Source organism: Artemia sp. Qi Xiang Cuo, chromosome 7 (genome assembly GCF_049724085.1).
Source record: "Artemia sp. Qi Xiang Cuo chromosome 7, ASM4972408v1, whole genome shotgun sequence".
Lineage (NCBI taxonomy): Eukaryota > Metazoa > Arthropoda > Branchiopoda > Anostraca > Artemiidae > Artemia > Artemia sp. Qi Xiang Cuo.
The window spans coordinates 30,205,005-30,231,228 of record NC_142800.1 but is presented as its reverse complement, the minus strand read 5'-3'; the positions used below and the strand labels follow the sequence as shown (position 1 = coordinate 30,231,228).

Sequence of the window (26,224 nt, the reverse complement as noted above, 5' to 3'; positions counted from 1 at the left end):
CAGGTTCATCTTTTTGATGAACTTCATCTTCAAATTGATGGGACACAGGGCGTTGAAATCGACGTTTCAGTCACTCGGTCTTTCTTATAGGGACAAGTAGGAACCTTGTCACCCAGCGTTGCCACAGCGGAGATCAATTCCTGGGTCCCCTATTGCCAAACAGAACGCCAATCCACTGTGCTACCACAGGGCTAACAAAATTAAACCATTACAAAACTAATTCAAACGGAATTTTATATACTTTAATTAACTCACATCCAACTTCTATTATTTGATTCTCTTCGAGCAATTCATGTTGAGACTGTGGACAAAATTAGAAACTTTAATAAATTTAGGTTTGGTGTCCTTCCGTATTGAAGCGGATAGATATTGAAGCGGATGAGCGTAGACAATGCGATTCCCACTATATATAATTATCAGTCAATTAAAGTTCTGATATGATTGAAACCAAAGAAAACATGGATTATATCTCGTTTCTATTTGTTTAGTCTCGGAGGAAAGTTGTCCAAGCTATTCCAAACGATAAACTCCTAAGTTACCCAACGAAAACAATATTCTCATGATTAATCATTTTGTTGAATTACATTTAATTCTCCCAAGAGTGTTTCTACAGACATTACTGAAGCCACTTCTCACTCGGAAACAATCGACAGAAGCCAAAGGCTATATTTTAAGCAGCAACAGTTCGACTCAAATTATAATTATCTAAACAATATAGACCGAAAATACTATAGAGTAGCCCAATATGGTACCATTGCTGAAAATACAGCAAAGGATACTAAAAAGAAAGGCATCTCAATCATACTCTAAAACAAGAAGATAGAGCAAAAAATAGCAAAATAGACAAACGCAAAAGATAAATTATGTGGAAACAAAAAAAAAATTATGTGTCATCTTAATAGGTAAAAATATTCGTAGCACAAATCAGAATACTTTTGACACAAAGTAGCGGAGATGACACATATTCTCAGTTGGTGTAGAACTTTCATCTTTGGAAATGAGTTAAATATCCATTCTACGATGTGAAATTAAATTTTTGCTGGGACATTCTCGGTATTACAGAAAGATATTTTTCCGTGGGCAGCGTCGTATTAAAAATTGACCGGATTCCCTGATATATCAAAGCAGCAAAAATGTACATGATTTGAACTATAAAAAGAATAAATCATAATTTTAAGCTCTGAATACTCCAATCCCTATATATAGCTTTCAACTAAAATGAGACCCAAAACGCCACAAACTTTAAACCAAATAAATAGGAATTTAGGGGACCTTACCCTCCGGCATAAGCAGAAAGACTAAGAATCAGAGCCAAACTGACAACGAAGATGACAGAAGTAGAAATAATGCCAGAAATAACGTTTTGAAGAGCCAGACCTATAGTTAAGCCAATAACCAAAGCCGTATTCAACAGAAGGAAAATTAACGAAATACTCATTCGAAAGGATAGGTTGACACAGTCACTGCCAAAGTTCTGCAGCTCGTCTGAAAATATATTAATTTACTTCTTCACTTTGAAAATTAATCAATTGCACAAGATATGACAAACAAAATTAATAAAATAACACCTTGAAGATATATTAAATATGAATACATTGCTAAATGTTAAGGATTATCAATTGTATAGCCATTTATTTCGCACAAGATTTCGTTATTTTTACTTAGGAAAGGCAACAAATATTACAGATGTTATACAGCCTTTCAATTAAAGAAATATTTCAGAAATAGCACTGCAAAGTTTCAAAGCCTATTAAAAAAGTAACTTAAAGCAATAATTTACCTTGGAAGAATCGTAATAGCCTATTTGAAATAGTGTGTATTAATAAATTTTTATGTAACTGTGTAAACCTCAAACAAAGACATGTTTCAGAAATAGCACCGCAAAGTCCCAGAGCATATTAAAAAACTAGTATGCAACCATGAATTATCTTGGAAGAATTGCAATAGCCTATTTGAAATAGTCTGCATTAATAAGTTTTTAAGTAACTGTGTAAACCTCAGATTACTTGAAATGACGCTATAATAAAGCTCTCAAAAATGATTTCACGAAAATTGTATTCGAAATTAAAAAAAAAAAAAACTTTTTATCGCAAAACTTTTAAAGAGCAAAACTTTTTATCGCAAAATAGCGATATCCGCTACAATTTCAGGGTATAGCACATATAAAACAAACAGACATATATTTCTAAACAAAACGACCGAAAATCTGTTTGAAGGAAGAGCCCCCGTCTGAAAACTCCCCCCCCCCACATCTCTCCTAGTCATCCAACGTTGATTCTTACGTGTGAATTTAACAAAAGTTTGTTTCTACCTGGTACAAACACGATTCATTAACACCATAAAGCTTTTGATTAGAAGAAAAATTATTACGATCTTTATATAAGACAGAACAGAGTTGAGTTGAAAATAGATTTAAGTCGGTATGTTCAATTTCATAATTACTTTGTCTTTTTTGCTGCTTTATAAAACAGAAAACTGCAGAATTTAAAAACAAAAGCAAAAAACTTCATTTTAATTGGATTTTCCGCTATAATCTTGCAGATTTCACCCAATGGAAGTATGATAACCCACTATTTTAAATTTGACCATTCGTCTCATAGTGTAATTCATTCTTTATTCTGTTTTCATTCTTTTCTTTTTCTCTTCATTCTTCCTAGATGAAATTCTGTCAATTCAGACTAGTCCCTAGACCAATGAAGGCGGGTGTTTAGCTGTTGGAAAAACTTTTATTCGCCTCTTTCATCGGCATTGACTCGTTTAAGCGTTAAATGTAAACTAAACAAAAATGTAGGCAAATCTATAATTAAGCTAAGGTTGCCAAGGAATAATCAATGTAATTTCTGTAACTTAAAGCTTACCAATTTAATTTCGAAAATGTTGAAAAATGGGGCAATGACGTATATATGAGCTTTATCGCGACTGATCAAACATTAGACGAAGCAAAAGTGTCATTAGGCACGTATGCTGGAATCTATTCCACGGAGTTGTGGTTTATTAAAACTGCCTAAATCAGACAAATTGTAGCGGAACATGGGTAAACTTGTACAACCTAATTGGGGGTAGATTATAAATAATGCCGTTTACAGGTAATACTATTTGGATAAAAAAAATACAGGCCCGCCCCAAAATTTCTAAAAATATATTTTTACGTCTTCATTAAAACAAATCTTTAACTCCTCGCATTTTTGTAAATTGGTGCCCCCTGGACCTCTTGATATTATTATCAGGGCGTCCTAGCTAGCTAGGCCGCAGACAACCGTTGAAGCCTCGTCCATGCCCATTACATTGCTCCGATATCCTAACGCACGAGCACACCCTTAAAGCAAAACAGGAGGGAAAGGCTGTTTATTATTAACAAAATAACTGTTAAAAACGTTTAATTATGCTTGACAAAATACTCGAGTCTTACAATTTAGATAATTTTAAACGTTGAATTAGTTCCTTTTTCGGGATGTATTTTTAATTGCACTCTTTAGCTTGTTTTCCGCCCTCCAAGCGTACTTCCCGGGGCGCTAGTCCCACCCCTGCCTCCCTAGATCTGGCTGTGCATTTCAGCAACCCCAAAACGGTACTAATTATATTAAAAATAAATCATCATCAAAGCAGAGAAATGGAAACATTTGATTCCTTCAAAAATACAGCACTCAGAGAGTTGGTCCTGGGCTGGGAAGGTAGCATTATTTTAAATAATCGGTAAAGCCCTTGCTTCTTGTTGTCCTTCAATAAAACAGGTATTTCAAGAAATAAAAAAATAGAACCGAGAATACCACAACTAGCTTTTAAATAAGAGTGCATATAAAAGAGCTGTTGACTATATCAACAGAAACGCCACGATTTATCAATTCAAACACAGCCCACGGATCTAGGAGGGAGTCATACGCCTTGCTGGTATCACAAGTCCCAAGATGTGAAGATTATCCAGACTCAACAGATAATTTCGGAGACCACACTGCCTTTCCATGACGATAAATAAAGTTCAAATAGGGATTAAATCCTTTTAATGGACAGTGATTTTCATAAACAGTGATAAAATTTCACAAAAAATACTAGATATTTCGGTCACATATACAGTGACCATCATTAGTAGTAAAACTAAACTTAAACAATTAAAAACAATAGTTTATATACGAAATAAAATAAAACAACATATTGTTTAATTCTCTAATTCTTTTCAAAGCAGAAGCGGAAGCTAGTCTCTTTGACATTCTTGGAACAGGTTCATTAGTGTTGAATGAACTAACACTTGGACCGGGATTTAAACTGATTTCGGAAATAAGAGCACCACTCTTTTTCCACCAATTGGGTGTTTGGCCTAGCATGACCTTTTCAAAGTGATATTTTGTGAAGAGATGCGTATTGACAACAGCACCATTTTTCGGTCTACCACACTCATTCCACATAAGTAGTCATAGATTGGACAACTGACAAGCTGCTTTACGATTAGCATTTTGTAACCAACCATAGACTGGAGAAATCTTTAAATTTGATTCTGGGCAATGCCATTTTTTCAGCTTGCCTTAGTACGTGTATTATTTGTTCACAGTAAAATTTAAAGTGATGTGTACCTCAGATTCAGCGACTCCAGGGGACTTGACCAAATGCTATGGAAAAGATATTTTATCAAGTACAAAATCCCATTCTTGTTGGTAGAACGCTTTTTCCATGTCCTCCCAAGATTCTATGATCTTCCATGTTTACTCATTTCTTCGGCTAATATCTAGCAAAGGATCTTTTAAATATAACATCAGATATAGCAGTACATGGTTACTATAATTACCGTCTCATCCAACATTAACTACTGAGTCACTCGGGTTTAAAAACCAAGCATGAAGTAAATTCGGTGTACTTTCGGAATGTGAAATGAATGAGTAGTCTTTTTATTTGGGAAGGACAACGTATCCACCTGGTAGGATGGTGTAAAAAGTTTCAGCTCTCTTACAAGAAGCCTTTTTTTTCTATCTTTTATTTCCTCTTCCCTTTCTTTTCTTTTCTTTTTCCCTTTTTCTTTTTTTTCCTTCCTTCTCTTTTTTTTTTTTTTTTTTTTAATCTCTTCTATACACCTTCACTTTTTTCCTTTATGTTTGCCTTTACTTATATTTACTATCCTATCCCACTGAACTCTTACCTTTTTCATTACCTCTGTTGGGTTCGTACCTTTCATTTTCGCTTTCCAAACATAATAGCTGAAATGTGTGAAAATGTATGTCAAATCTTCGTGTTTTTTCGTTTGATTGGTTTCCATGCATAATTTAAATTCTGCAATCTTTTCTGCGTTGACGAGTTCCTCATTTTCTTGTATTTCACTACTTAACAGTTGTTTCAATTCTTCTAATTCTGTTTTTACGCTTGTGCACTGAAGAATTAAATGTTCAAGTGTTTCAATTTGATTTCCACACCTTCCGCACATTCCATTAGACTTGGTGGGGTCTATCCTATGTTTTCTCTCTTCAGTTGGCAGTATTTTGTGAACTTGGAAAAACGCAAGCTCTTTAACCTTCGGCGGTAAGAAACTAGAGTGTATCAGGTCAAAATTTTTTTTCAGTTTTTCATCGTCAAGATCACTCGTCTCTAGAATTTTCGCTGGAGGTAGGTTTTCCTGCGAAATGAACCATTGTTTCATATCCGTTTTGTTGATTTTTTTTGCTATCAGGGTCTGCGATCCTTTTTTCCAGTAATTCTTTAACAGTTCCGAAATGTTTTTTATTGCCGAATTTGGGCAGTCACTCCTTTCATTTCTTACCCATTCGTTATATCAATTTTTCATATGGTTTGTTTCTTCAAAATGGATTTCTTCGATCATAGTTTTCATGTGAAGTTCTTTTATCTTGGCTTCCGTGTTAATTATTTGTAGGCCTCCTTGGCTTTTCAGTAGAAAAATATCTGTAAGTTTAAGCTTTGGAAGGGGTTTTCCGTACCAGACGAACTGATATATCATTGATTTTATTTTCTTCTGGGTGCCTTTTGTGGGGTTTGATACTGAAGCGAAATACCATATCACTGGGCAACAGTAAGTATTAACGTATTGAGCTTTTTGAAATATTGTGAAGGCTCTTCCATAGCCGTAAGTGCCGATTGAAACTTCTGCAATGTTTTAGCCCAGTTTACTTTTTCAGTCTCTTTCCATGTTTTTCTCCATTGAATACCTAAAACCTTTATTTCATCTTTCCTTTCTATCCCGCCAATAAACTGAGGTTCTTCTTCGCTTAAACACAGGACTTAGCATTTTTCTTTGTTTAATTCTAGTTTGAACAAATCGCAGTACTTAGTTATACAATGCAGAGCTCGTAAAAAATTCATGTCTGTTTCCGTGAAAGTCGTGAGGTCGTCGACAAATCCTTCTAGATTTTGTTGGGCTCCTCCTATCTCTATCCCTTGTATCTCTTGCTCCAAATATCGCAACAAAGGGTCAATATATATTTCGAACAATAAAGAGCTTAATGGGCATCCCTGTCTCACTCCTGTCTCTGCTTCAAAGCTATCGCTTTCCATATTACCTATTACAATGGTTTGTTGTATTTTCTCCAAAGTCTTTTTTATCCAATCGATAAACTCTTTACAGAAACCGTAATCCACTAGTATAATAAGTAGGATTGTTCTTCTTATTTTGTCAAATGCTTTTCGAATGTCAAAGCTTGTGATTCTGTATTTCCCTTTTTTCTTCGTTTTTTCTATCACGTGTATTACGTTTCGTATGGCTCTTAGAGCATCAGCTGTTTTCTGTCCATCTAATCCTCCTTTTTGTCGCTTACTTAGCAACTTAGCAAGTACCTTTTTTGGCGGTTTGCAAGAACTTTGGTGAGAATCCGATAGCAGTTTGTTAAATTTACAGGTCTCCAGTTCTTCAGTTCTTCAAGATTTCCTGACTTTGGTAGGAGCTTCATTGTTCCAATGCAATTAATTTTTTCTTCGGGGCTATTTAGCATCTCGTTGAACATTTCAGACAGAATCGGGGCTATTTCATTTGCATGATGCTTATAAAATTCGTAAGGTATACCGTCTCCGCCGCAGCTGCGTTTAGCTGCGTTTGTGAAATCTTTGTTTCTCAGTACTTCAGTATTCATCTTCCATGACAAATTTCTGAAAGAAGATTTTTTTTTCTCTCGTTGTTTTTTAATGTGGCAATCACAGCTTGATGGTCGGAAAACGGTGCAATTTTGTTCTCGATTTTGTCTATTTGTGGAAGGATCTCACTTGACGTGTATATGCGGTCGAGTCTAGCTCCTCCTCCGTACGCCGTCCAACTTATCCTAGTGAAACTCCTTGTATTCCCTTTTTCTTTCAAAACGACTAGAAAGCCTGCATCACGCACGAATCGTTTCAGTGACGAGCAAATATTGTCACTTTGTGCTATAGCATCTTGCTTGTCTGTTATGCAGTTAAAATCTCCAAGGAAAACTGTATTTTCATTATCTTTAGGTTATATGGGGCTATTTTTTTCTTCGAAGAATACTTCTCGTACTTTTTTGTTTTGCGACGCAGATGGAGCATATATGTTGACAGATTTGCACCCACCTATATCACACCTGATAATTCTCCCGTCTGTATTAGTTCGAACATCTTTTACATGGAGCTTTTCTTTATATATTATCGCCACGCTTCCTCCATCCTTATTGCAATTCGTAAAATACTTATATTCAGGTTCTAAACCTTTTAATTCGCTTGTGTCGTTCTCTTGTATGTATGCTAAGTCTATTCTTCCTTTTAGTAGATATCCTTTTAGCATTACTTGTCTACTTTTTTGCTTTTTTCAATTTACGTTTAAAGTTGCGAGTTTTTTGTAAACTCTTGATGACTAATCACCACGTCTTCTGCATTTTCTCTAGTTCTTGCTTTCTTGGTTTCTAATCCTTCTACTGACGAGAAAGGCGTCTCAGCGTAATCGATTAGTTCCAATGCCTGGCTTGCCGAAGGGCTGTTGCTGCTCTGTACGATTTCTTCCACACTATCGATCATACCTTCGATACTTTCAAGTCGGCTCGAAAGTTCAGCTTGACCTGTCTGTGACTCTGTTCTTTGCGATCTTTTGTTCCTTTTCATACCCCTAGTGAGTACTCCCGGCAGTGAGCTACTCCTGCTGCGAGCCTCTTGGAACTCTTCAACTTCGCTATCAGTATCTTGTCCGTTTTTCTCCAGTTTCTTTTTTCTTTCTAGCTCGTCCTTGTATTCACGGGTCGTTTTACGCTTTTCCGATCTTGCGAGTTCCTGTTTTATTTTATCCCGTTAGCGATCTATTTTTTATTCCTGATTCTTACGCGTATTTGTCTTCTCCTGTCCAGTTTCTTTTTCTTTGGGTCTCAGGTTGGCTTGGTTTTCAGGTTCTTTTTCTGGCCTAACGTTGCTTTAGCTACTAACGGCATTAAGGCCACTTGGTTCGGATGTTATGTTTCTTTGTGACCTCTGTGAGAAAAAAAGACACTGAGCTGCTAAATGTCCTGTTTAACCACATATAATGCATGTTTTGATTTGGCCATCATACCATATCTGCATTCTTAGTCTATTTACGAAAATGAAAGAAGGGATGTTCTTATCTACTCACATGCTTGCTATTGGCCTTGCTTTGTCTGTTTCAAGATTTCTGTCACTAGAGTAATGCTCACATTTTCATGGGAAAAATTTACCATTCCTTTCCATTGTCTCTCGGACATCTAACAACTCCATTTCTAGTGATATTCTTTCTATTCTTACAAAGGGGGATTTTGTTTCGCAACTTTCGACGTATACAAATCTTTCATCAAATGATAACATCCCGTCTTCAGTTTTCGTGAGGAAGTCATGAAGTTCGTTGCGAGTGCTGAACTTCACAGACATTGTTTTTCTATATCGCAGCCCTGGTCCGTCTATACGTATCAGGTTCTCTTTTTCGACTCCATAATGTTTCAGCCATCTGTGTACTTCTACCTCCAAAGGTACATCTCCATCCGGGAAAGCCAGAAAGCTAAGAAATGCAGTGTTTGTTCGTACATACCTTGCTGGTACCTCTCCTGGTTGTTGCGTCATTCTTTTCTCTTTTTTTACCTTTTCAAATAATACCAATAACTTATTTTTTTTTTTCCCTTACCAACTATTCTATTTCATCAACAAAAATGAATAAACCTTCTACAAAAACAAAATTAACAAAAAAAAAACACTTTTTTTCTCCTTTTTTTTCTTTTTAATTTACTACTCTACCAACTCTAACTCCTATCTCGGGAAACACGCCGATTTTAACTTTTTTCGCGCTCAAAAACCAAACTCACAAACAAGAATGGCAACGTTGCGCGGCCAATAATCACGCAATCAGCGCGTGTACATCCAATAGACACACCGGATTCCTAAAATATGGCACTTCTTAACGGGAAAAAAAAAATATTCACTTACTTGGAAAATCACAATTATAAATCTGGTTTCAAAGCCTTGAGTCACAGTCAAAGACCCAAGAAGCCTTGACAAGAAGCCTTGAGTCACAGTCAAAGACCCAATCAAAGAGCACTATTTACTTATTTCTTATACTTTTCTAAGTTTTACAACTTTTCTAGATACTAAATTCAATTTTCTTTACAATTCATCATCTTTGTAATTAGTAGGTAAGTTCAAATCCATATCAACCAACTCACCTGTTAAAACAGCAAGATATTTTTAATAAGTTCAGCTTGCCCTTATTAAATTTGGCGAGACCGCCACAGGGCCTTCCTTTCTTTTTCAGCCGTTTTAATTGTGGTACATGCACTTTAATATTTTCTGTAAATGCTAAGAAACCGAATTTCTCCTCTGTTAAAAAATGTCTTTGCATGAAAACAATTTGATTGTTGCCACACAGCACTTCCAGGCTTGGTAGTTTATCTACGACTCCTCCTTTGATATTCTATTATACCATGGAAATTTTTCACTTATATCTGGTTTATCATGCACTTTTTCCGATCAATGGACAAGTTTTTATTGTCCGGTCAGGCGACAAGATAGCAGGTGTGGCCTTCCAGCACGTCTTACAAAATAAAGAGTTCATTTTTAGTTTGCGGGGTTGTGCTTCGAAGCTCAAGTGATCGGTAGCCACGCAGTGAGGACATATTTTGCTATTCCAATAGGAAGCAGCTAGGTGGCCATTATCATGGCGGCGGCAGCACCGGCGAGGCAAAACTGGAATTCTTAAATGTGTATACGCTCAAAACCAGTTTTTTGCCGGGTCTTTCATAGCTTTCTGCTGGGCATCATTTGAGGAGTAATACAGTTTATACAAGCGGAACTTTCCCAGCTGGTCAGCTCTTTCATGGTTTGGGATCAGACTACCACTGCTCGGTGTGTCGATCGGAACGAGACACAGAACCCCGGAAATTATTCTTCGATTTAACTAAGGTTTCAAGCCAGCTGTTGCTGGTTTTCATAGCGATTGCTATTTTCTGTGGATTCCTTTGATTGAACAACTACTCTCCATTCGTCAACATCATCGCTCAAAGTACCCCAATTGGAGACAATAACATCTTTACGAGCTGCAGGAGGGACAATTGTTACGGAGATTTATCAAGATAAATGGATAATGTAGGAGCAAAATCTTCTGAACCGCTGTTGAACTTTAGGTTGAGACCACTGTATAAAGATAATTAGCAGTAAGTTTACCGCAGATGATTTCTGGCTCTTCATTCTCGGTGCGAAGAAACAGCTCCTCCCAGATACTCTTTCATTAACGCGTACAAACAGCTCCTCTCATCTGATCGGTCATCAGCGGTCCAATTACCCTGGAACACATATTTTGGCAGAAACTTTCTCAAAATGCCTTTGAAACCAACTCGAGACTTCAAAACCTACTTGTAATTCCCATAAACATCTAATAATAACATTTCACAACTAATTATCGATTTTCATATTTGTATTGGAATAAATTAATTTAAAATTAGTTTCTTTAAAATTTAGTGTTACAACGTTGAAGCCAAGTTTCGCGTTCAAGAGAAATCTGACTTGTCTACCCGTGAAAAGATCTAATGTCGCTTATTTTTTTTACGTTCTCCGGGGCACTCGCACCTCGGTCCAGGTTTTTATATCGGGTGAGATAGGGGATGATCATACTGTCTAATATTTATATACTGTGGTCGAGACCAGGAAAGAGGCCTTTACTTAAGTTGTCAAGGTTCCGGCATATATAATGCAAATAAAATGCGATGCAAGCAGCAACTGCGCCTGAAGATACAAGGACCTCTTCGGGCTCGTAAATTCCAAACTTGGCAAAAACTTTTCGTTTTTCTCAAATCGCCACAGAACCTTCACCATTTCCGTAACATTATATAAATCTTTGGGGAAATCCTCAGCCTTTCATCATATCCAGCATTTTCATATAATCTCCACAGCATCTTTTTCACCTCATTTATACTTCCAGGAACAAAAATTCCACAGCTCCGTTAGAAAACATCTTCACATCAATACTCTTCAGTTCTATCTGTTCAATCAGTTCAATATTCATCAATACTACTCAATTCTATCTTCACGTCAATGCTCATCGAACGAGATATAAAGTCAGAAATCAGTTCCAATACAAGTCCCTTATGATCTCTCATTTTATCGCACGTTTAACCAAGCAATATCCGTAATAAAAAGTCCAAAACGAGCCGGAAAGTCAACTTTAGTTTACACAGAATTATTCCATTGCACGATAAATGGGTTTTCACGAGGAATAAGTTAAGTTTACTCTTCGGGCACTGAATGAATATGCGATTGGAGGGTACAAAGGCTTGAAGATGCCTTAAATGGCAATAAACAAAGCAAGAATCCAATTAGCAAGGGGTGTGTCACCCCCGTTCACTTGATCCCCATATTTGCTAACCACGTATTCAAGTTTACCAATCAGGAGCTTTCCATCTTTGAAGTGTTTTGTTTCTATCTTGATCTTGAGCCTTTCAGCTATGCATGCGTCGCACTTACTGTCTTACTTACTTACTTGTGGATCAAGCTGAATAATCAATCCTCTAAGCACAGAAACAAAGCCAATGTGTGGGGTAATCAAAAACATATTTCGCCAATACGGGATCAAAAGTTTTGAAATTTAAGGGCCACGCCAGGTGAACTTGGGCATTTACTTGATCGTTCCCAGAATTGTTGATGAGCGTGGCCGATGTAATATTTCCTAAAAAGAAGAACTAAATCCTATAAATAGCAAACTTCTCTAAATTTTTACAAGTGTTATATTTCCTATAATTCATAAAATATAATGAAAAAAAAATTTAATTCAAAGGAAGTCACGTTTCAACGAAGCTTCTTTTTCAAGTTTTACTCAGGACCAAAATTTAGAATAAAAAAGCATTTAGGCCTACTTTTCTTAGGCTATTATCATGACTAGCTGCAACTTCCATTCATCCCTTTTCTATTACGTTACGATGAGCTTGACTGGGTAACCATTGTAAAACAATGTATCAATTAAGTAAAGAAGCTCAAGATCAATATGGCCTGGAATAGAAATTCTATGAAGCCTTTCCACGAAAAAAATTACAGTCCATTTTTTTACTTATGTTGGACAAAATAACAAAAATTCAAATATTCATCGTTATTAATAGGTTTTCTATATCAACTAAGGCCATCAAAAAATCAATTACCTGTTTTTTAATGTTTATTAAATGTGTCAGAAAAAAAAATAACCAGAAAATTTCTCATGTCAATCCAAATATGAGCAAGAAAATTCTACAATAAAAAGAATGATAGTTATCTTTATTGGCTACCTTTCAGCTTGCCGATGAGAAATGATTTTCCAGATCCCCACTTAGCAAACAGACCGATCGTCAACGGCAACGCTGTCCCAGGATCAATAAGAATATCAGCCAAAGCGCTACCATACAAACCATAGCCAAGCGAGTTTTCAGAATCATGACTGCTAAACAAACGCCCTGAAATAATAAAGAATGTTATCAATCAGCCTATGACAAAGAAAATACAGTCATAACCAAAATAAGTTTCATACCTAACATTTTTTTTAATTTGCAAGATGGTGTGAGCAGTAGCGGCTCCAATTTGGCAAATACTACATACAATCATTTCAGTTAGTATCTGAGATGGAGGCACTGAACCATTTTTTATCTCAAACGTTGCTAGTAGTAGCCCTATCTTTTATGAAGAAAAAAGTGCTTAGTATGTAAAACAGGTTCTATGAAGAGACAGTCCAGGATGAACAAAACGACAATGAAAAGTCATCGATGCAATATACAAACATTGTCTATCCTAGCAAATTTTTTTTATTAACCTAGAGCTATATACAACTATTGGTTCTCACCTGACTTAAATATTTAACTAACAAATATCTAACAACCAGTGTTTCCACTTCTTGTGATTAAAAACCAGATCTGGTCTATTCCACAACATCCAGGCTTCTGGTTTTTATTCTTGTAATTCTTAGTCAATAACGTTTAGGAGCACAAATAGTTCGTTTTGGAAAAATGGCATACTCTAGATTCACATAGAAATTTGCACAAGAACAATATTCCCTTCTCATGGTAATTAAGCAGGTAACTTCAGCAATTTGTGTTGTTTTTTCCATCAATTGAGTTATTAAACCAACTTTTACCAGGTAGCCAGGCAATTTTTGTATAAAGCAGAGATAGCCGTGTGAACTGTTGCTCTGATCTATAAACAACAGGAAAACTCTTGGAAGAGAGAGTCCAGGAGGAACAAAACGACAATGAAAAGTCATCGATGCAATATACAAACATTGTCTATCCTAGCAATTTTTTTTTTATTAACCTAGAGCTATATACAACTATTGGTTCTCACCTGACTTGAATATTTAACTAACAAATATCTAACAACCAGTGTTTCCACTTCTTGTGATTAAAAACCAGATCTGGTCTATTCCACAACATCTGGGCTTCTGGTTTTTATTCTTGTAATTCTTAGTCAATAACTTGGGTGTTTTTCCTATATTCTTTTTTCTTTTCATGTCGTGCCTTTCAGATAGTTTGTACTTCCGTAGAATTGCATTTTTGCATCAACACAGAGCTACAAAAAATATACATATAAAGGTTCAATGCTCGCTTTTCAATGGATTTCTCTAAAGGTTAGGAATCAAAATAGGACAAGCGAAATTTTAGACTTGCATTAATTAACTCCAAGAGAGCCTCTCGGGCAACATGTATAGAAAGGAGAAAAAAAGATAGTGTGTAATCTTTTGAGAAGAGTAGAGAGAAACAGTTGTCAAAGTTCACGCGGTAGGTTCCAGTGCTTGAGATTTTGTGATAGACTAAGATTTACTGTTTTTAGGTTTTCCATCCAATTCCTTATCTGGGACAAAACTTTAGTATTTTTGCAAATTCTAACAAAAACGTGCCACTTTTAGATCAACCTGAAAAATATCACAATTGAACGTCAAACGCAAATTATTCTAACTTTATCTGATTTCATTCTATTCTTCAACTCTAAAAACTCATTTTAAGAATTGCGGAGAATTTGATTATCTTTTGTCAGTTACAAAACTGGTAAGTTTGCATGATAATCTTCCGATAAAAGATTAGCAATACCTAGTAATATTTGCTCCCTTGTTACAAAGGAGGAATAAATAGTAGTATACTCAAACTTTGGAATATAATAGTCGAGATTGACAACAATCCTGACTGCACCCCAGACGGAGTCTATGTTGTGTTTCCTGCAAGAGAAACTTATATGAAACTATAGTTGTATAAGTCCTGGTTCTAAATTAGGAAGCTAACTCTTACTTCCCACTGAGCATGGTAAGGTCCCTCAAAGTCGAGATAAGTTATGAAAACAATCCTGACTGCACACCAGACAGAGTCTATATTGTGTTTTCTGAAAGAGAAACTTTTATGAATCTACAGTTGTATAAGTCCTGGTTCTAAATTAGGAAGCTAACTCTTACTTCCCACTGAGCATGGTAAGGTCCCTCAAAGTCGAGATAAGTTATGAAAATAATCCTGACTGCACCCCAGACAGAGTCTATGTTGTGTTTTCTGAAAGAGAAACTTTTATGAAACTACAGTTGTATAAGTCCTGGTTCTAAATTAGGAAGCTAACTCTTAGTTCCCACTGAGCATGGTAAGGTCCCTCAAAGTCGAGATAAGTTATGAAAACAATCCTGAATGCACCCCAGACAGAGTCTATGTTGTATTTCCTGCAAGAGAAACTTTTATGAAACTACAGTTTTAAAAGTCCTGGTTCTAAATTAGGAAGCTAACTCTTACTTCCCACTGAGCATGGTAAGGTCCCTCAAAGTCGAGATAAGTTATGAAAACAATCCTGACTGCACCCCAGACGGAGTCTATGTTGTGTAAACTTTTATGAATCTACAGTTGTATAAGTCCTGGTTCTAAATTAGTAAGCTACCTCTTACTCCCCACTGAGAATGGTAAGGTCTCTCAAAGTCAAGATAAGTTATGAAAACAATCCTGACTGCACCACAGACACAGTCTATGTTGTGTTTACTGCAAGAGACACTTTTATGAAACTAAAGTTGTAGAAATCCTGGTTCTAAATTAGGAAGCTAACTCTTACTTCCCATTGAGCATGGTAAGATCCCTCAAAGTCGAGATAAGTTATGAAAACAATCCTGACTGCACCCCAGACAGAGTCTATGTTGTGTTTTCTGCAAGAAAAACTTTTATAAATCTACAATTGTATAAATCCAGTTTCTAAGTTATTAATCTTCCTATTACTTCCCACTGAGAATGGAAAGGTCTCACAAAGTCAAGATAAGTTATGAGAACAATACTGACTGAACCCCAGACAGAGTTTATGTTGTGTTTAATACAAGAGAAACGTTTATGAATCTATAGTTGTAGAAGTCCTGGTTCTAAATTAGGAACCTAGCTCTTACTCCCCACCGAGAATGGTAAGGTCCCTCACAGTGAGAATAAGTAATTAAAACACTCAAGACTGCCCCGCAGACAGAGTTTATTTTGTCTTTCCTACAAGAAATAAGGTTATAAAACTACAGTTGTAGTCATCTCTGTTCGAACTTATTAAGCTGTATCATAGTCCCAACTGTGAATGGTAAGATCCCTCAAAGTCGAGATAAGTTATGTTAACAATCCTGACTGCACCCCACACAGAGTCTATTTTGTTTTTACATAAAGAGATTATTTTCTGCATATATCTAACGTTTTTTTACTAGTTTTTATATATGAGTTAGAAAAGTCATAGTTCCATCTTAGACCGTTAATTTCCCTAAAACTGGGGATAAGATAAAAAAACAATAAAGAAAAACCACAAGACCATCACTCTGCGGTTTTACCAGCAGTAGAAAATTTTCTGAAACTACAGTTTTATAAGTCATGGATCTAAATTAGGAAGCCAACTCTTAGTTCCCACTGAGCATGGTAAGACCCCTCAAAGTCGAGATATGTTATGAAAACAAACCTGGCTGCACCCCGGACAGAATCTATGTTGTGTTTCCTGCAAGAGAAACTTTTATGAAACTACAGTTGTATAAGTCCTGGTTCTAAATTAGGAAGCTACCTCTTACTTCCCACTGAGCATGGTAAGATCCCTCAAAGTCAAGATAATTTAAGACAACAATCCTTATTACACCGAAGATAGTATATATGTAGTGTTTCCTGCGAGAGAAAAGTTTATGACTATAAAGTTTTAGTATTCCTTGATATCAATAAGTAAGCCAACACTAACTCACAACTTAGCATCGAAAGATCCCTCATACTGGATATAAGTCATGAGAACAATCCTGACTGCACCCCAGACAGAGTCTATGTTGTGTTTTCTGCAAGAGAAACTTTTATGAAACTACAGTTGTATAAATCCTGGTTCTAAATTAGGAAGCTAACTCTTACTTCCCACTGAGCATGGTAAGGTCCCTCAAAGTCGAGATAAGTTATGAAAACTATCCTGACTGCACCGCAGACAGAGTCTATGTTGTGTTTTCCGAAAGAGAAACTTTTATAAATCAACAGTTGTATAAGTCCTGGTTCTAAATTAGGAAGCTAATTCTTAGTTCCCACTGAGCATGGTAAGATCCCTCAAAGTCGAGATAAGTTATGAAAACAATCCTGAATGCACCCCAGACAGATTTTATGTTGTTTTCTGCAAGAAAAATTTTTATGAATCTACAGTTGTATAAGTACTGGTTCTAAATTAGGAAGCTAACTCTTGGTTCCCACTGAGCATGGTAAGATCCCTCAAAGTCGAGATAAGTTATGGCAACAATCCTGACTGCACCCCAGACAGAGTCTATGTTGTGTTTTCTGAAAGAGAAACTTTTATAAATTTACAGTTGTATAAGTCCTGATTCTAAATTAGGAAGCTAATTCTTAGTTCCCACTGAGCATGGTAGATCCCTCAAAGTCGAGATAAGTTATGAAAACAATCCTGACAGCACCCCAGACAGAGTCTATGTTGTGTTTTCTGAAAGAGAAACTTTTATGAATCCACAGTTATATAAGTCCTGGTACTAAATTATGAAGCTAACTCTTAGGCCCCTCTGCGCATGGTAATATCGCTCTAAATCGAGATAAGTTAAGACAACAATCATGACTTCACCCCAGATAGAGTCTATTTTGTCCTTCCTGCAAGAGAAACTTTTATAAATCTACAGTTGTAGAAGTCCTGGATCTAAATTAGGAAGCTAACTCTTACTTCCCACTGAGCATGGTAAGATCCTTCAAAGTCGAGATAAGTTATGAAAACAATCCTGACTGCACCGCAGACAGAGTCTATGTTGTGTTTTCTGAAAGAGAAACTTTTATAAATCTACAGTTGTATAAGTCCTGGTTCTAAATTAGGAAGCTAACTCTTACTTCCCACTGAGCATGGTAAGATCCCTCAAAGTCGAGATAAGTTATGAAAACAATCCTGACTGCACCCCAGACAGAGTATATGTTGTGTTTTCTGAAAGAGAAACTTTTATGAATCTACAGTTGTATAAGTCCTGGTTCTAAATTAGGAAGCTAACTCTTACTTCCCACTGAGCATGGTAAGACCCCTCAAAGTCGAGATATGTTATGAAAACAATCCTGACTGTACCAAAGACAGAGTCTATGATGTGTTTCCTGCAAGCGAAACTTTTATGAATCTACAGTTGTATAAATCTTGGTTCTAAATTAGGAAGCTGACTCTTACTTCCCACTGAGCATGGTAAGATCCCTCAAAGTCGAGATAAGTTATGAAAACAAACCTGACTGTACCAAAGACAGAGTCTATGATGTGTTTCCTGCAAGCGAAACTTTTATGAATCTACAGTTGTATAAGTCCTGGTTCTAAATTAGTAAGCTGCCTCTTAGTCCCCACCGAGAATGATAAGGTCCTTCAAAGTCAAAATCAGTGATTAAAACAATCATGACAGAACCCCAGACAAAGTTTTTGTTGTGTTACCTAAAAGATATACTGTTATGAATCTACCGTTGTATTAGTCCTGATACAAAATTATGACGCTAATTATTAGTTACCACTGAGAAGGTTAGTTTCAAGCCAAGACAAAATAAGTAATGAAAACAATCATGACATCACCCCAGACATAGTCTCTTTTGTGTTTCCTGAAAGATAAACGTTTATAAATCTACAGTTGTCGTAGTCCCGGTTCTAAATTAGGAAGCTACTACATAGTTCCCACTGAGAATGGTAAGATCCCCCAAGGTCGAGATAAATTATGAAAACAATCCTGACTGCAACCCAAACAGAGTGTATGTTGTGTTTCCTGCAAGAGAGACTTTTATGACACTACAGTTGTATAAGTCCTGGTTCTAAATTAGGAAGCTAACTCTTACTTCCCACTGAGCATGGTAAGATCCCTCAAAGTCGAGATAAGTTATGAAAACAATCCTGACTGCACCCCAGACAGAGTCTATGATGTGTTTTCTGCAAGAGAAACTTTTATAAATCTACAGTTGTATAAATCCAGGTTCTAAATTAGGAAGCTAACTCTTACTTCCCACTGAGAATGGTAAGATCCCTCAAAGTCGAGATAAGTTATGAAAACAAACCTGACTGTACCCCAGAAAGAGTCTATATTGTGTTTCCGGCAAGAGAAACTTTTATGAAACTACAATTGTATAAGTCCTGGTTCTAAATTAGGAAGCTACCTCTTACTTCCCACTGAGAATGGTAAGGTCCCTCAAAGTCAAGATAAGTTATGAAAACAATCCTGATTGCACCCCAGACAGAGTCTATGTTGTGTTTCCTGCAAGAGAAACGTTTATGAATCTACAGTTGTATAAGTCCTGGTTCTAAATTAGGAAAGTAACTCTTACTCCCCACTGAGCATGGTAAGATCCCTCAAAGTCGAGATAAGTTATGACAACAATCCTGACTGCACCCCAGACAGAGTCTATATTGTGTTTACGGCAAGAGAAACTTTTATGAATCTACAGTTGTATAAATCTTGGTTCTAAATTAGGAAGCTACCTCTTACTTCCCACTGAGCATGGTAAGGTCCCTCAAAGTCAAGATAAGTTATGAAAACAATCCTGACTGCACCCCAGACAGAGTCTATGTTGTGTTTACTGCAAGAGAAACGTTTATGAATCTACAGTTGTATAAGTCCTGGTTCTAAATTAGGAAGCTAATTATTAGTTCCAACCGAGCATGGTAATATCCCTATAACTCTAGATAATTCATGAGATCAAGCAAGACTTCCCCCCAGACAATTTTATTCAATCTATCCTTAAAGAGAAAAGGTTCTGCATATATCTCCATTTGTATAAATCCTTGGTCTAAATTAGGAAGCTGGCTCATAGTCCCAACTGAGAATGGTAAGATCCCTCAAAGTCGAGATAAGTTATGATAACAATCCTGACTGCAACCCAAACAGTGTCTATGTTGTGTTTCCTGCAAGAGAAACTTTTATGAATCTACAGTTGTATAAGTCCTGGTTCTAAATTAGGAAGCTAACTCTTACTTCCCACTGAGCATGGTAAGATCCCTCAAAGTCGAGATAAGTTATGAAAACAATCCTGACTGCACCCCAGACAGAGTATATGTTGTGTTTTCTGTAAGAGAAACTTTTATGAAACTACAGTTGTATAAGTCCTGGTTCTAAATTAGGAAGCTAACTCTTACTTCCCACTGAGCATGGTAAGACCCCCCAAAGTCAAGATATGTTATGAAAACAAACCTGGCTGCACCCCGGACAGAGTCTATGTTGTGTTTCCTGCAAGAGAAACTTTTATGAAACTACAGTTGTATAAGTCCTGGTTCTAAATTAGGAAGCTAACTCTTAGTTCCCACTGAGCATGGTAAGGTCCCTCAAAGTCAAGATAAGTTATGAAAACAATCCTGACTGCACCGCAGACAGAGTCTATGTTGTGTTTTCTGAAAGAGAAACTTTTATGAATCTACAGTTGTATAAGTCCTGGTTCTAAATTAGGAAGCTAACTTTTACTTCCCACTGAGCATGGTAAGATCCCTCAAAGTCGAGATAAGTTATGAAAACAATCCTGACTGCACCCCAGACAGAGTCTATGTTGTGTTTCCTGCAAGAGAAAATTTTATGAAACTACAGTTGTATAAGTCCTGGTTCTAAATTAGGAAGCTAACTCTTAATTCCCACTGAGCATGGTAAGGTCCCTCAAAGTCGAGATAAGTTATGAAAACAATCCTGACTGCACCCCAGACAGAGTCTATGTTGTGTTTTCTGAAAGAGAAACTTTTATAAAACAACAGTTGTATAATTCCTGGTACTAAATTAGGAAGTTAATTTTTACTTCCCACCGAGCATGGTAAGTTCCCTCAAAGTCGAGATAAGTTATGACAACAATCATGACTGCACCGAAGATAGAGTCTATGTTGTCTTTTCTGCAAGAGAAACTTTTATAAATCTACAGTTGTATAAGTCCTGGTTCTAAATTAGGAAGCTAACTCTTACTTCCCACTGAGAATGGTAAGATCCCTCAAAGTCGAGATAAGTTATGAAAACAATCCTGACTGCACCCCAGACAGAGTCTATGTTGTGTTTTCTGCAAGAGAAACTTTTATAAAACTACAGTTGTATAAGTACTGGTTCTAAATTAGGAAGCTAACTCTTACTCCCCACTGAGCATGGTAAGATCCCTCAAAGTCGAGATAAGTTATGAAAACAATCCTGACTGCACCCCAGACAGAGTATATGTTGTGTTTTCTGAAAGAGAAACTTTTATGAAACTACAGTTGTATAAGTCCTGGTTCTAAATTAGGAAGCTCACTCTTACTTCCCACTGAGCACGGCAAGACCCCTCAAAGTCGAGATAAGTTATGAAAACAAACCTGGCTGCACCCCAGACAGAGTCTATGTTGGGTTTCCTGCAAGAGAAACTTTTATGAAACTACAGTTGTATAAGTCCTGGTTCTAAATTAGGAAGCTAACTCTTAGTTCCCACTGAGCATGGTAAGGACCCTAAAAGTCGAGATAAGTTATGAAAACAATCCTGACTGCACCGCAGACAGATTCTATGTTGTGTTTCCTGCAAGAGAAACTTCTATGAAACTACAGTTGTATAAGTCCTGGTTCTAAATTAGGAAGCTAACTCTTAGTTCCCACTGAGCATGTTAAGGTCCCTCAAAGTCGAGATAAGTTATGAAAACAATCCTGACTGCACCCCAGACAGAGTCTATATTGGGTTTCCGGCAAGAGAAACGTTTATGAATCTACAATTGTATAAATCCTGGTTCTAAATTAGGAAGCTACATCTTACTTCCCACTGAGCATGGTAAGTTCCCTCAAAGTCAAGATAAGTTATGAAAACAATCCTGACTGCACCCCAGACAGAGTCTATGTTGTGTTTCCTGCAACAGAGACTTTTATGACACTACAGTTGTATAAGTCCTGGTTCTAAATTAGGAAGCTAACTCTTAGTTCCCACTGAGCATGGTAAGGTCCCTCAAAGTCGAGATAAGTTATGAAAACAATCCTGACTGTACCGCAGACAGAGTCTATGTTGTGTTTTCTGAAAGAGAAACTTTTATAAAACTACAGTTGTATAAGTCCTGGTTCTAAATTAGGAAGCTAACTCTTACTTCCCACTGAGCATGGCAAGATCCCTCAAAGTCGAGATAAGTTATGAAAACAATCCTGACTACACCCCAGACAGAGTCTATGTTGTGTTTCCTGCAAGAGAAACTTTTATGAAACTACAGTTGTATAAGTCCTGGTTCTAAATTAGGAAGCTAACTCTTACTTCCCACTGAGCATGGTAAGATCCCTCAAAGTCGAGATAAGTTATGAAAACAATCCTGACTGCACCCCAGACAGAGTATATGTTGTGTTTTCTGCAAGAGAAACTTTTATGAAACTACAGTTGTATAAGTCCTGGTTCTAAATTAGTAAGCTAACTCTTACTTCCCACTGAGCAAACAGCCAATGAGTAAGTTATGAAAACAAACCTGGCTGCACCCCAGACAGAGTCTATGTTGGGTTTCCTGCAAGAGAAACTTTTATGAAACTACAGTTGTATAAGTCCTGGTTCTAAATTAGGAAGCTAACTCTTAGTTCCCACTGAGCATGGTAAGGACCCTAAAAGTCGAGATAAGTTATGAAAACAATCCTGACTGCACCCCAGACAGAGTCTATGTTGTGTTTTCTGCAAGAAAAACTTTTATGAATCTACAGTTGTATAAGTCCTGGTTCTAAATTAGGAAGCTAACTCTTGCTTCCCACTGAGCATGGTAAGATCCCTCAAAGTCGAAATAAGTTATGACAACAATCCTGACTGCACCCCAGACAGAGTCTATGTTGTGTATCCTGCAAGAGAAACTTTTATAAATCAACAGTTGTATAAGTCCTGATTCTAAATTAGGAAGCAAACTTTTAGTTCCCACCGAGCATGGTAGGATCCCTCCAAGTCGAGATAAGTTATGAAAACAATCAAGACTGCACCCCAGACAGAGTCTATGTTGTGTTTCCTGCAAGAGAAACTTTTATGAATCTACAGTTGTATAAGTCCTGGTTCTAAATTAGGAAGCTAACTCTTACTTCCCACTGAGCATGGTAAGATCCTTCAAAGTCGAGATAAGTTATGTAAACAATCCTGACTGCAACCCAAACAGAGTCTATGTTGTGTTTCCTGCAAGAGAAACTTTTATGAATCTACAGTTGTATAAGTCCTGATTCTAATTTAGGAAGCTAACTCTTACTTCCCACTGAGCATGGTAAGATCCCTCAAAGTCAAGATAAGTTATGAAAACAATCGTGACTGCACACCAGACAGAGTATATGTTGTGTTTTCTGAAAGAGAAACTTTTATGAATCTACAGTTGTATAAGTCCTGGTTCTAAATTAGGAAGCTAACTCTTACTTCCCACTGAGCATGGTAAGATCCCTCAAAGTCGAGATAAGTTATGAAAACAATCCTGACTGTACCCCAGACAGAGTATATGATGTGTTTCCTGCAAGAGAAACTTTTATGAAACTACAGTTGTATAAGTCCTGGTTCTAAATTAGGAAGCTACCTCTTACTTCCCACTGAGCATGGTAAGGTCCCTCAAAGTCAAGATAAGTTATGAAAACAATCCTGATTGCACCCCAGACAGAGTCTATGTTGTGTTTCCTGCAAGAGAAACGTTTATGAATCTACATTTGTATATGTCCTGGTTCTAAATTAGGAAGCTAACTCTCACTTCCCACTGAGCATGGTAAAATCCCTCAAAGTCGAGATAAGTTATGAAAACAATCCTGACTGCACCCCAGACAGAGTCTATGTTGTGTTTCCTGCAAGAGAAACTTTTATAAAACTACAGTTGTATAAGTCCTGGTTCTAAGTTAGGAAGCTAACTCTTACTTCCCACTGAGCATGGTAAGATCCTTCAAAGTCGAGATAAGCTATGAAAACAATCCTGACTGCACCCCAAACAGAGTCTATGTTGTGTTTTCTGCAAGAGAAACTTTTATGAATCTACAGTTGTATAAATCCTGGTTCTAAATTAGGAAGCTGACTCTTAGTTCCCACTGAGCATGGTAAGATCCCTCAAAGTCGAGATAAGTCGAGATATGTTATGACAACAATCCTGACTGCACCCAGGACAGAGTCTATGTAATGTTTTCTGCAAGAAAAAATTTTATAAATCTACAGTTGTATAAATCCTGGTTCTAAATTAGGAAGCTAACTCTTAGTCCCCACTGAGAATGGTAAGATCCCTCAAAGTCGAAATAAGTAATGACAACAATCAAGACAGCACCCCAGACAGAGTCTATGTTGTGTTTTCTGCAAGAGAAACTTTTATAAATCTACAGTTGTATAACTTCTGGTTCTAAATTAGGAAGCTAATTCTTAGTTCCCACTGAGCATGGTAAGATCCCTCAAAGTCGAGATAAGTTATGAAAACAATCCTGACTGCACCCCAGACAGAGTCTATGTTGTGTTTTCTGCAAGAGAAACTTTTACGAATCTACAGTGGTCTAAGTCCTGGTTCTAAATTAGGAAGCTAACTCTTACTTCCCACTGAGAATGGTAAGATCCCTCAAAGTCGAGATAAGCTATGAAAACAATCCTGACTGTACCCCACACAGAGTGTATGTTGTGTTTCCTGCAAGAGAAACTTTTATGAATCTACAGTTGTATAATTCTTGGTTCTAAATTAGGAAGCTGACTCTTAGTTACCACTGAGCATGGTAAGATCCCTCAAAGTCGAGATAAGTCGAGATATGTTATGACAACAATCCTGACTGCACCACACACAGAGTCTATGTTGTGTTTTCTGCATGAGAAACTTTTATGAATCTACAGTTGTATAAGTCCTGGTTCTATATTAGGAAGCTAACTCTTATTTCCCACTGAGCATGGTAAGATCCTTCAAAGTCGAGATAAGTTATGAAAATAATCCTGACTGCAACCCAGACAGAGTCTATGTTGTGTTTTCTGCAAGAGGAACTTTTATAAATCTACAGTTGTATAAGTCCTGGTTCTAAATTAGGAAGCTAATTCTTAGTTCCCACTGAGCATGGTAAGATCCCTCAAAGTCGAGATAAGTTATAAAACAATCCTGACTGCACCCCAGATAGAGTCTATGTTGTGTTTTCTGCAAGAGAAACTTTCATGAATCTACAGTGGTATAAGTCCTGGTTCTAAGTTAGGAAGCTAACTCTTACTTCCCACTGAGCATGGTAAGATCCTTCAAAGTCGAGATAAGCTATGAAAACAATCCTGACTGCAACACAAACAGAGTCTATGTTGTGTTTCCTGCAAGAGAAACTTTTATGAATCTACAGTTGTATAAATCCTGGTTCTAAATTAGGAAGCTGACTCTTAGTTCCCACTGAGCATGGTAAGATCCCTCAAAGTCGAGATAAGTCGAGATATGTTATGACAACAATCTTGACTGCACCCCAGACAAAGTCTATACTGTGTTTTCTGCAAGAGAAACTTTTATGAATCTACACTTGTATAAGTCCCGGTTCTAAAAACTGTTGCCCCCCCCCCTCAATAATTTGGAGAAAAAATTACTATATAGCCCATGCCCCTTGACCATCCGGATATGGACCCCTCTTGCTCCCCCAATAAAAATGCTGGAGATTCGCCCCTGGTAGAAAGAAAATAATGCATAAGCCTAATGCATTGGAGGTACATGACCCTTAATTAAATCAGTACTAGTGATATGACTCATAATGACAATCAAACTGTGTCAGATAAGATGAAATGTAAATATTAGCCTTACAGTTACGTCACTGTTATGTTGTGTCCCTTCAATTTAAAGTTGACAATATTTGTTGTTCAAAGAAGTCTTAGTACAAATTTCGATAAACAAAATAAAGTCATCTAGTTAGTCAAACTTAAAACGAGCAGAAATAACTATGACTGCATAAAGGATAAGTAACATATACCCAGCTACGTTGAAGAAAATAACCTTGGGTGTCAGAGAAAGAAAAAAGAAAAGAGAGCCAAACCAGTAGACACTTTCTAAATTTAAATTAAATTTTAATTTAAATTTAATTTAACTTTGTCAAAATGAATAATTAATTTTAGGTGCATCCACAGTTCTAATATTTATATAAAATATTTACCTCATATCCCAGTAAAATAGGGAGAGACAGATGTATGAGACTGATAGCAGAACGCACATTTCGAAGATCGAAATTCAGTTCTTATATGGTAAAATTTTAGGATTCGTTGAAGGTTCAGCTGCCGATGTTTGAATAATATATGTTTCTGAACGACATGTTTTTAGGTTTTAAAAGTACCCGCCCTACTTTTTTGTGAAATTACTTCAGATTTATGAAGTAAGAACCCCTTCTGAAATCTTTCACTTTCGCCAGAGTTATATTAGGTGTACAAAGGTGTCATCCTTAGCGGAAAGGGGCGCTGGAGTAAGTAATAAGTATATTCCGAAGTGGAAATTTTGAAGATGAAAT

General features: G+C 36.8%; 1 protein-coding gene across 1 annotated transcript in view; it reads right to left on the bottom strand.

Moving 5' to 3' along the window:
* Arms (Ankyrin repeat-rich membrane spanning) overlaps positions 1–26,224 on the bottom strand; it is a 201,977-nt gene that overhangs the window by 34,620 nt on the left and 141,133 nt on the right. The window contains exons 7-8 of the mRNA XM_089091790.1: positions 12,678–12,842; positions 1,278–1,485 (exon numbers count right to left, since the gene is read on the bottom strand). Of these exons, the coding sequence (XP_088947916.1) occupies positions 1,278–1,485; positions 12,678–12,842 (373 nt within the window). The remainder of the gene's footprint in view (positions 1–1,277; positions 1,486–12,677; positions 12,843–26,224) is intronic.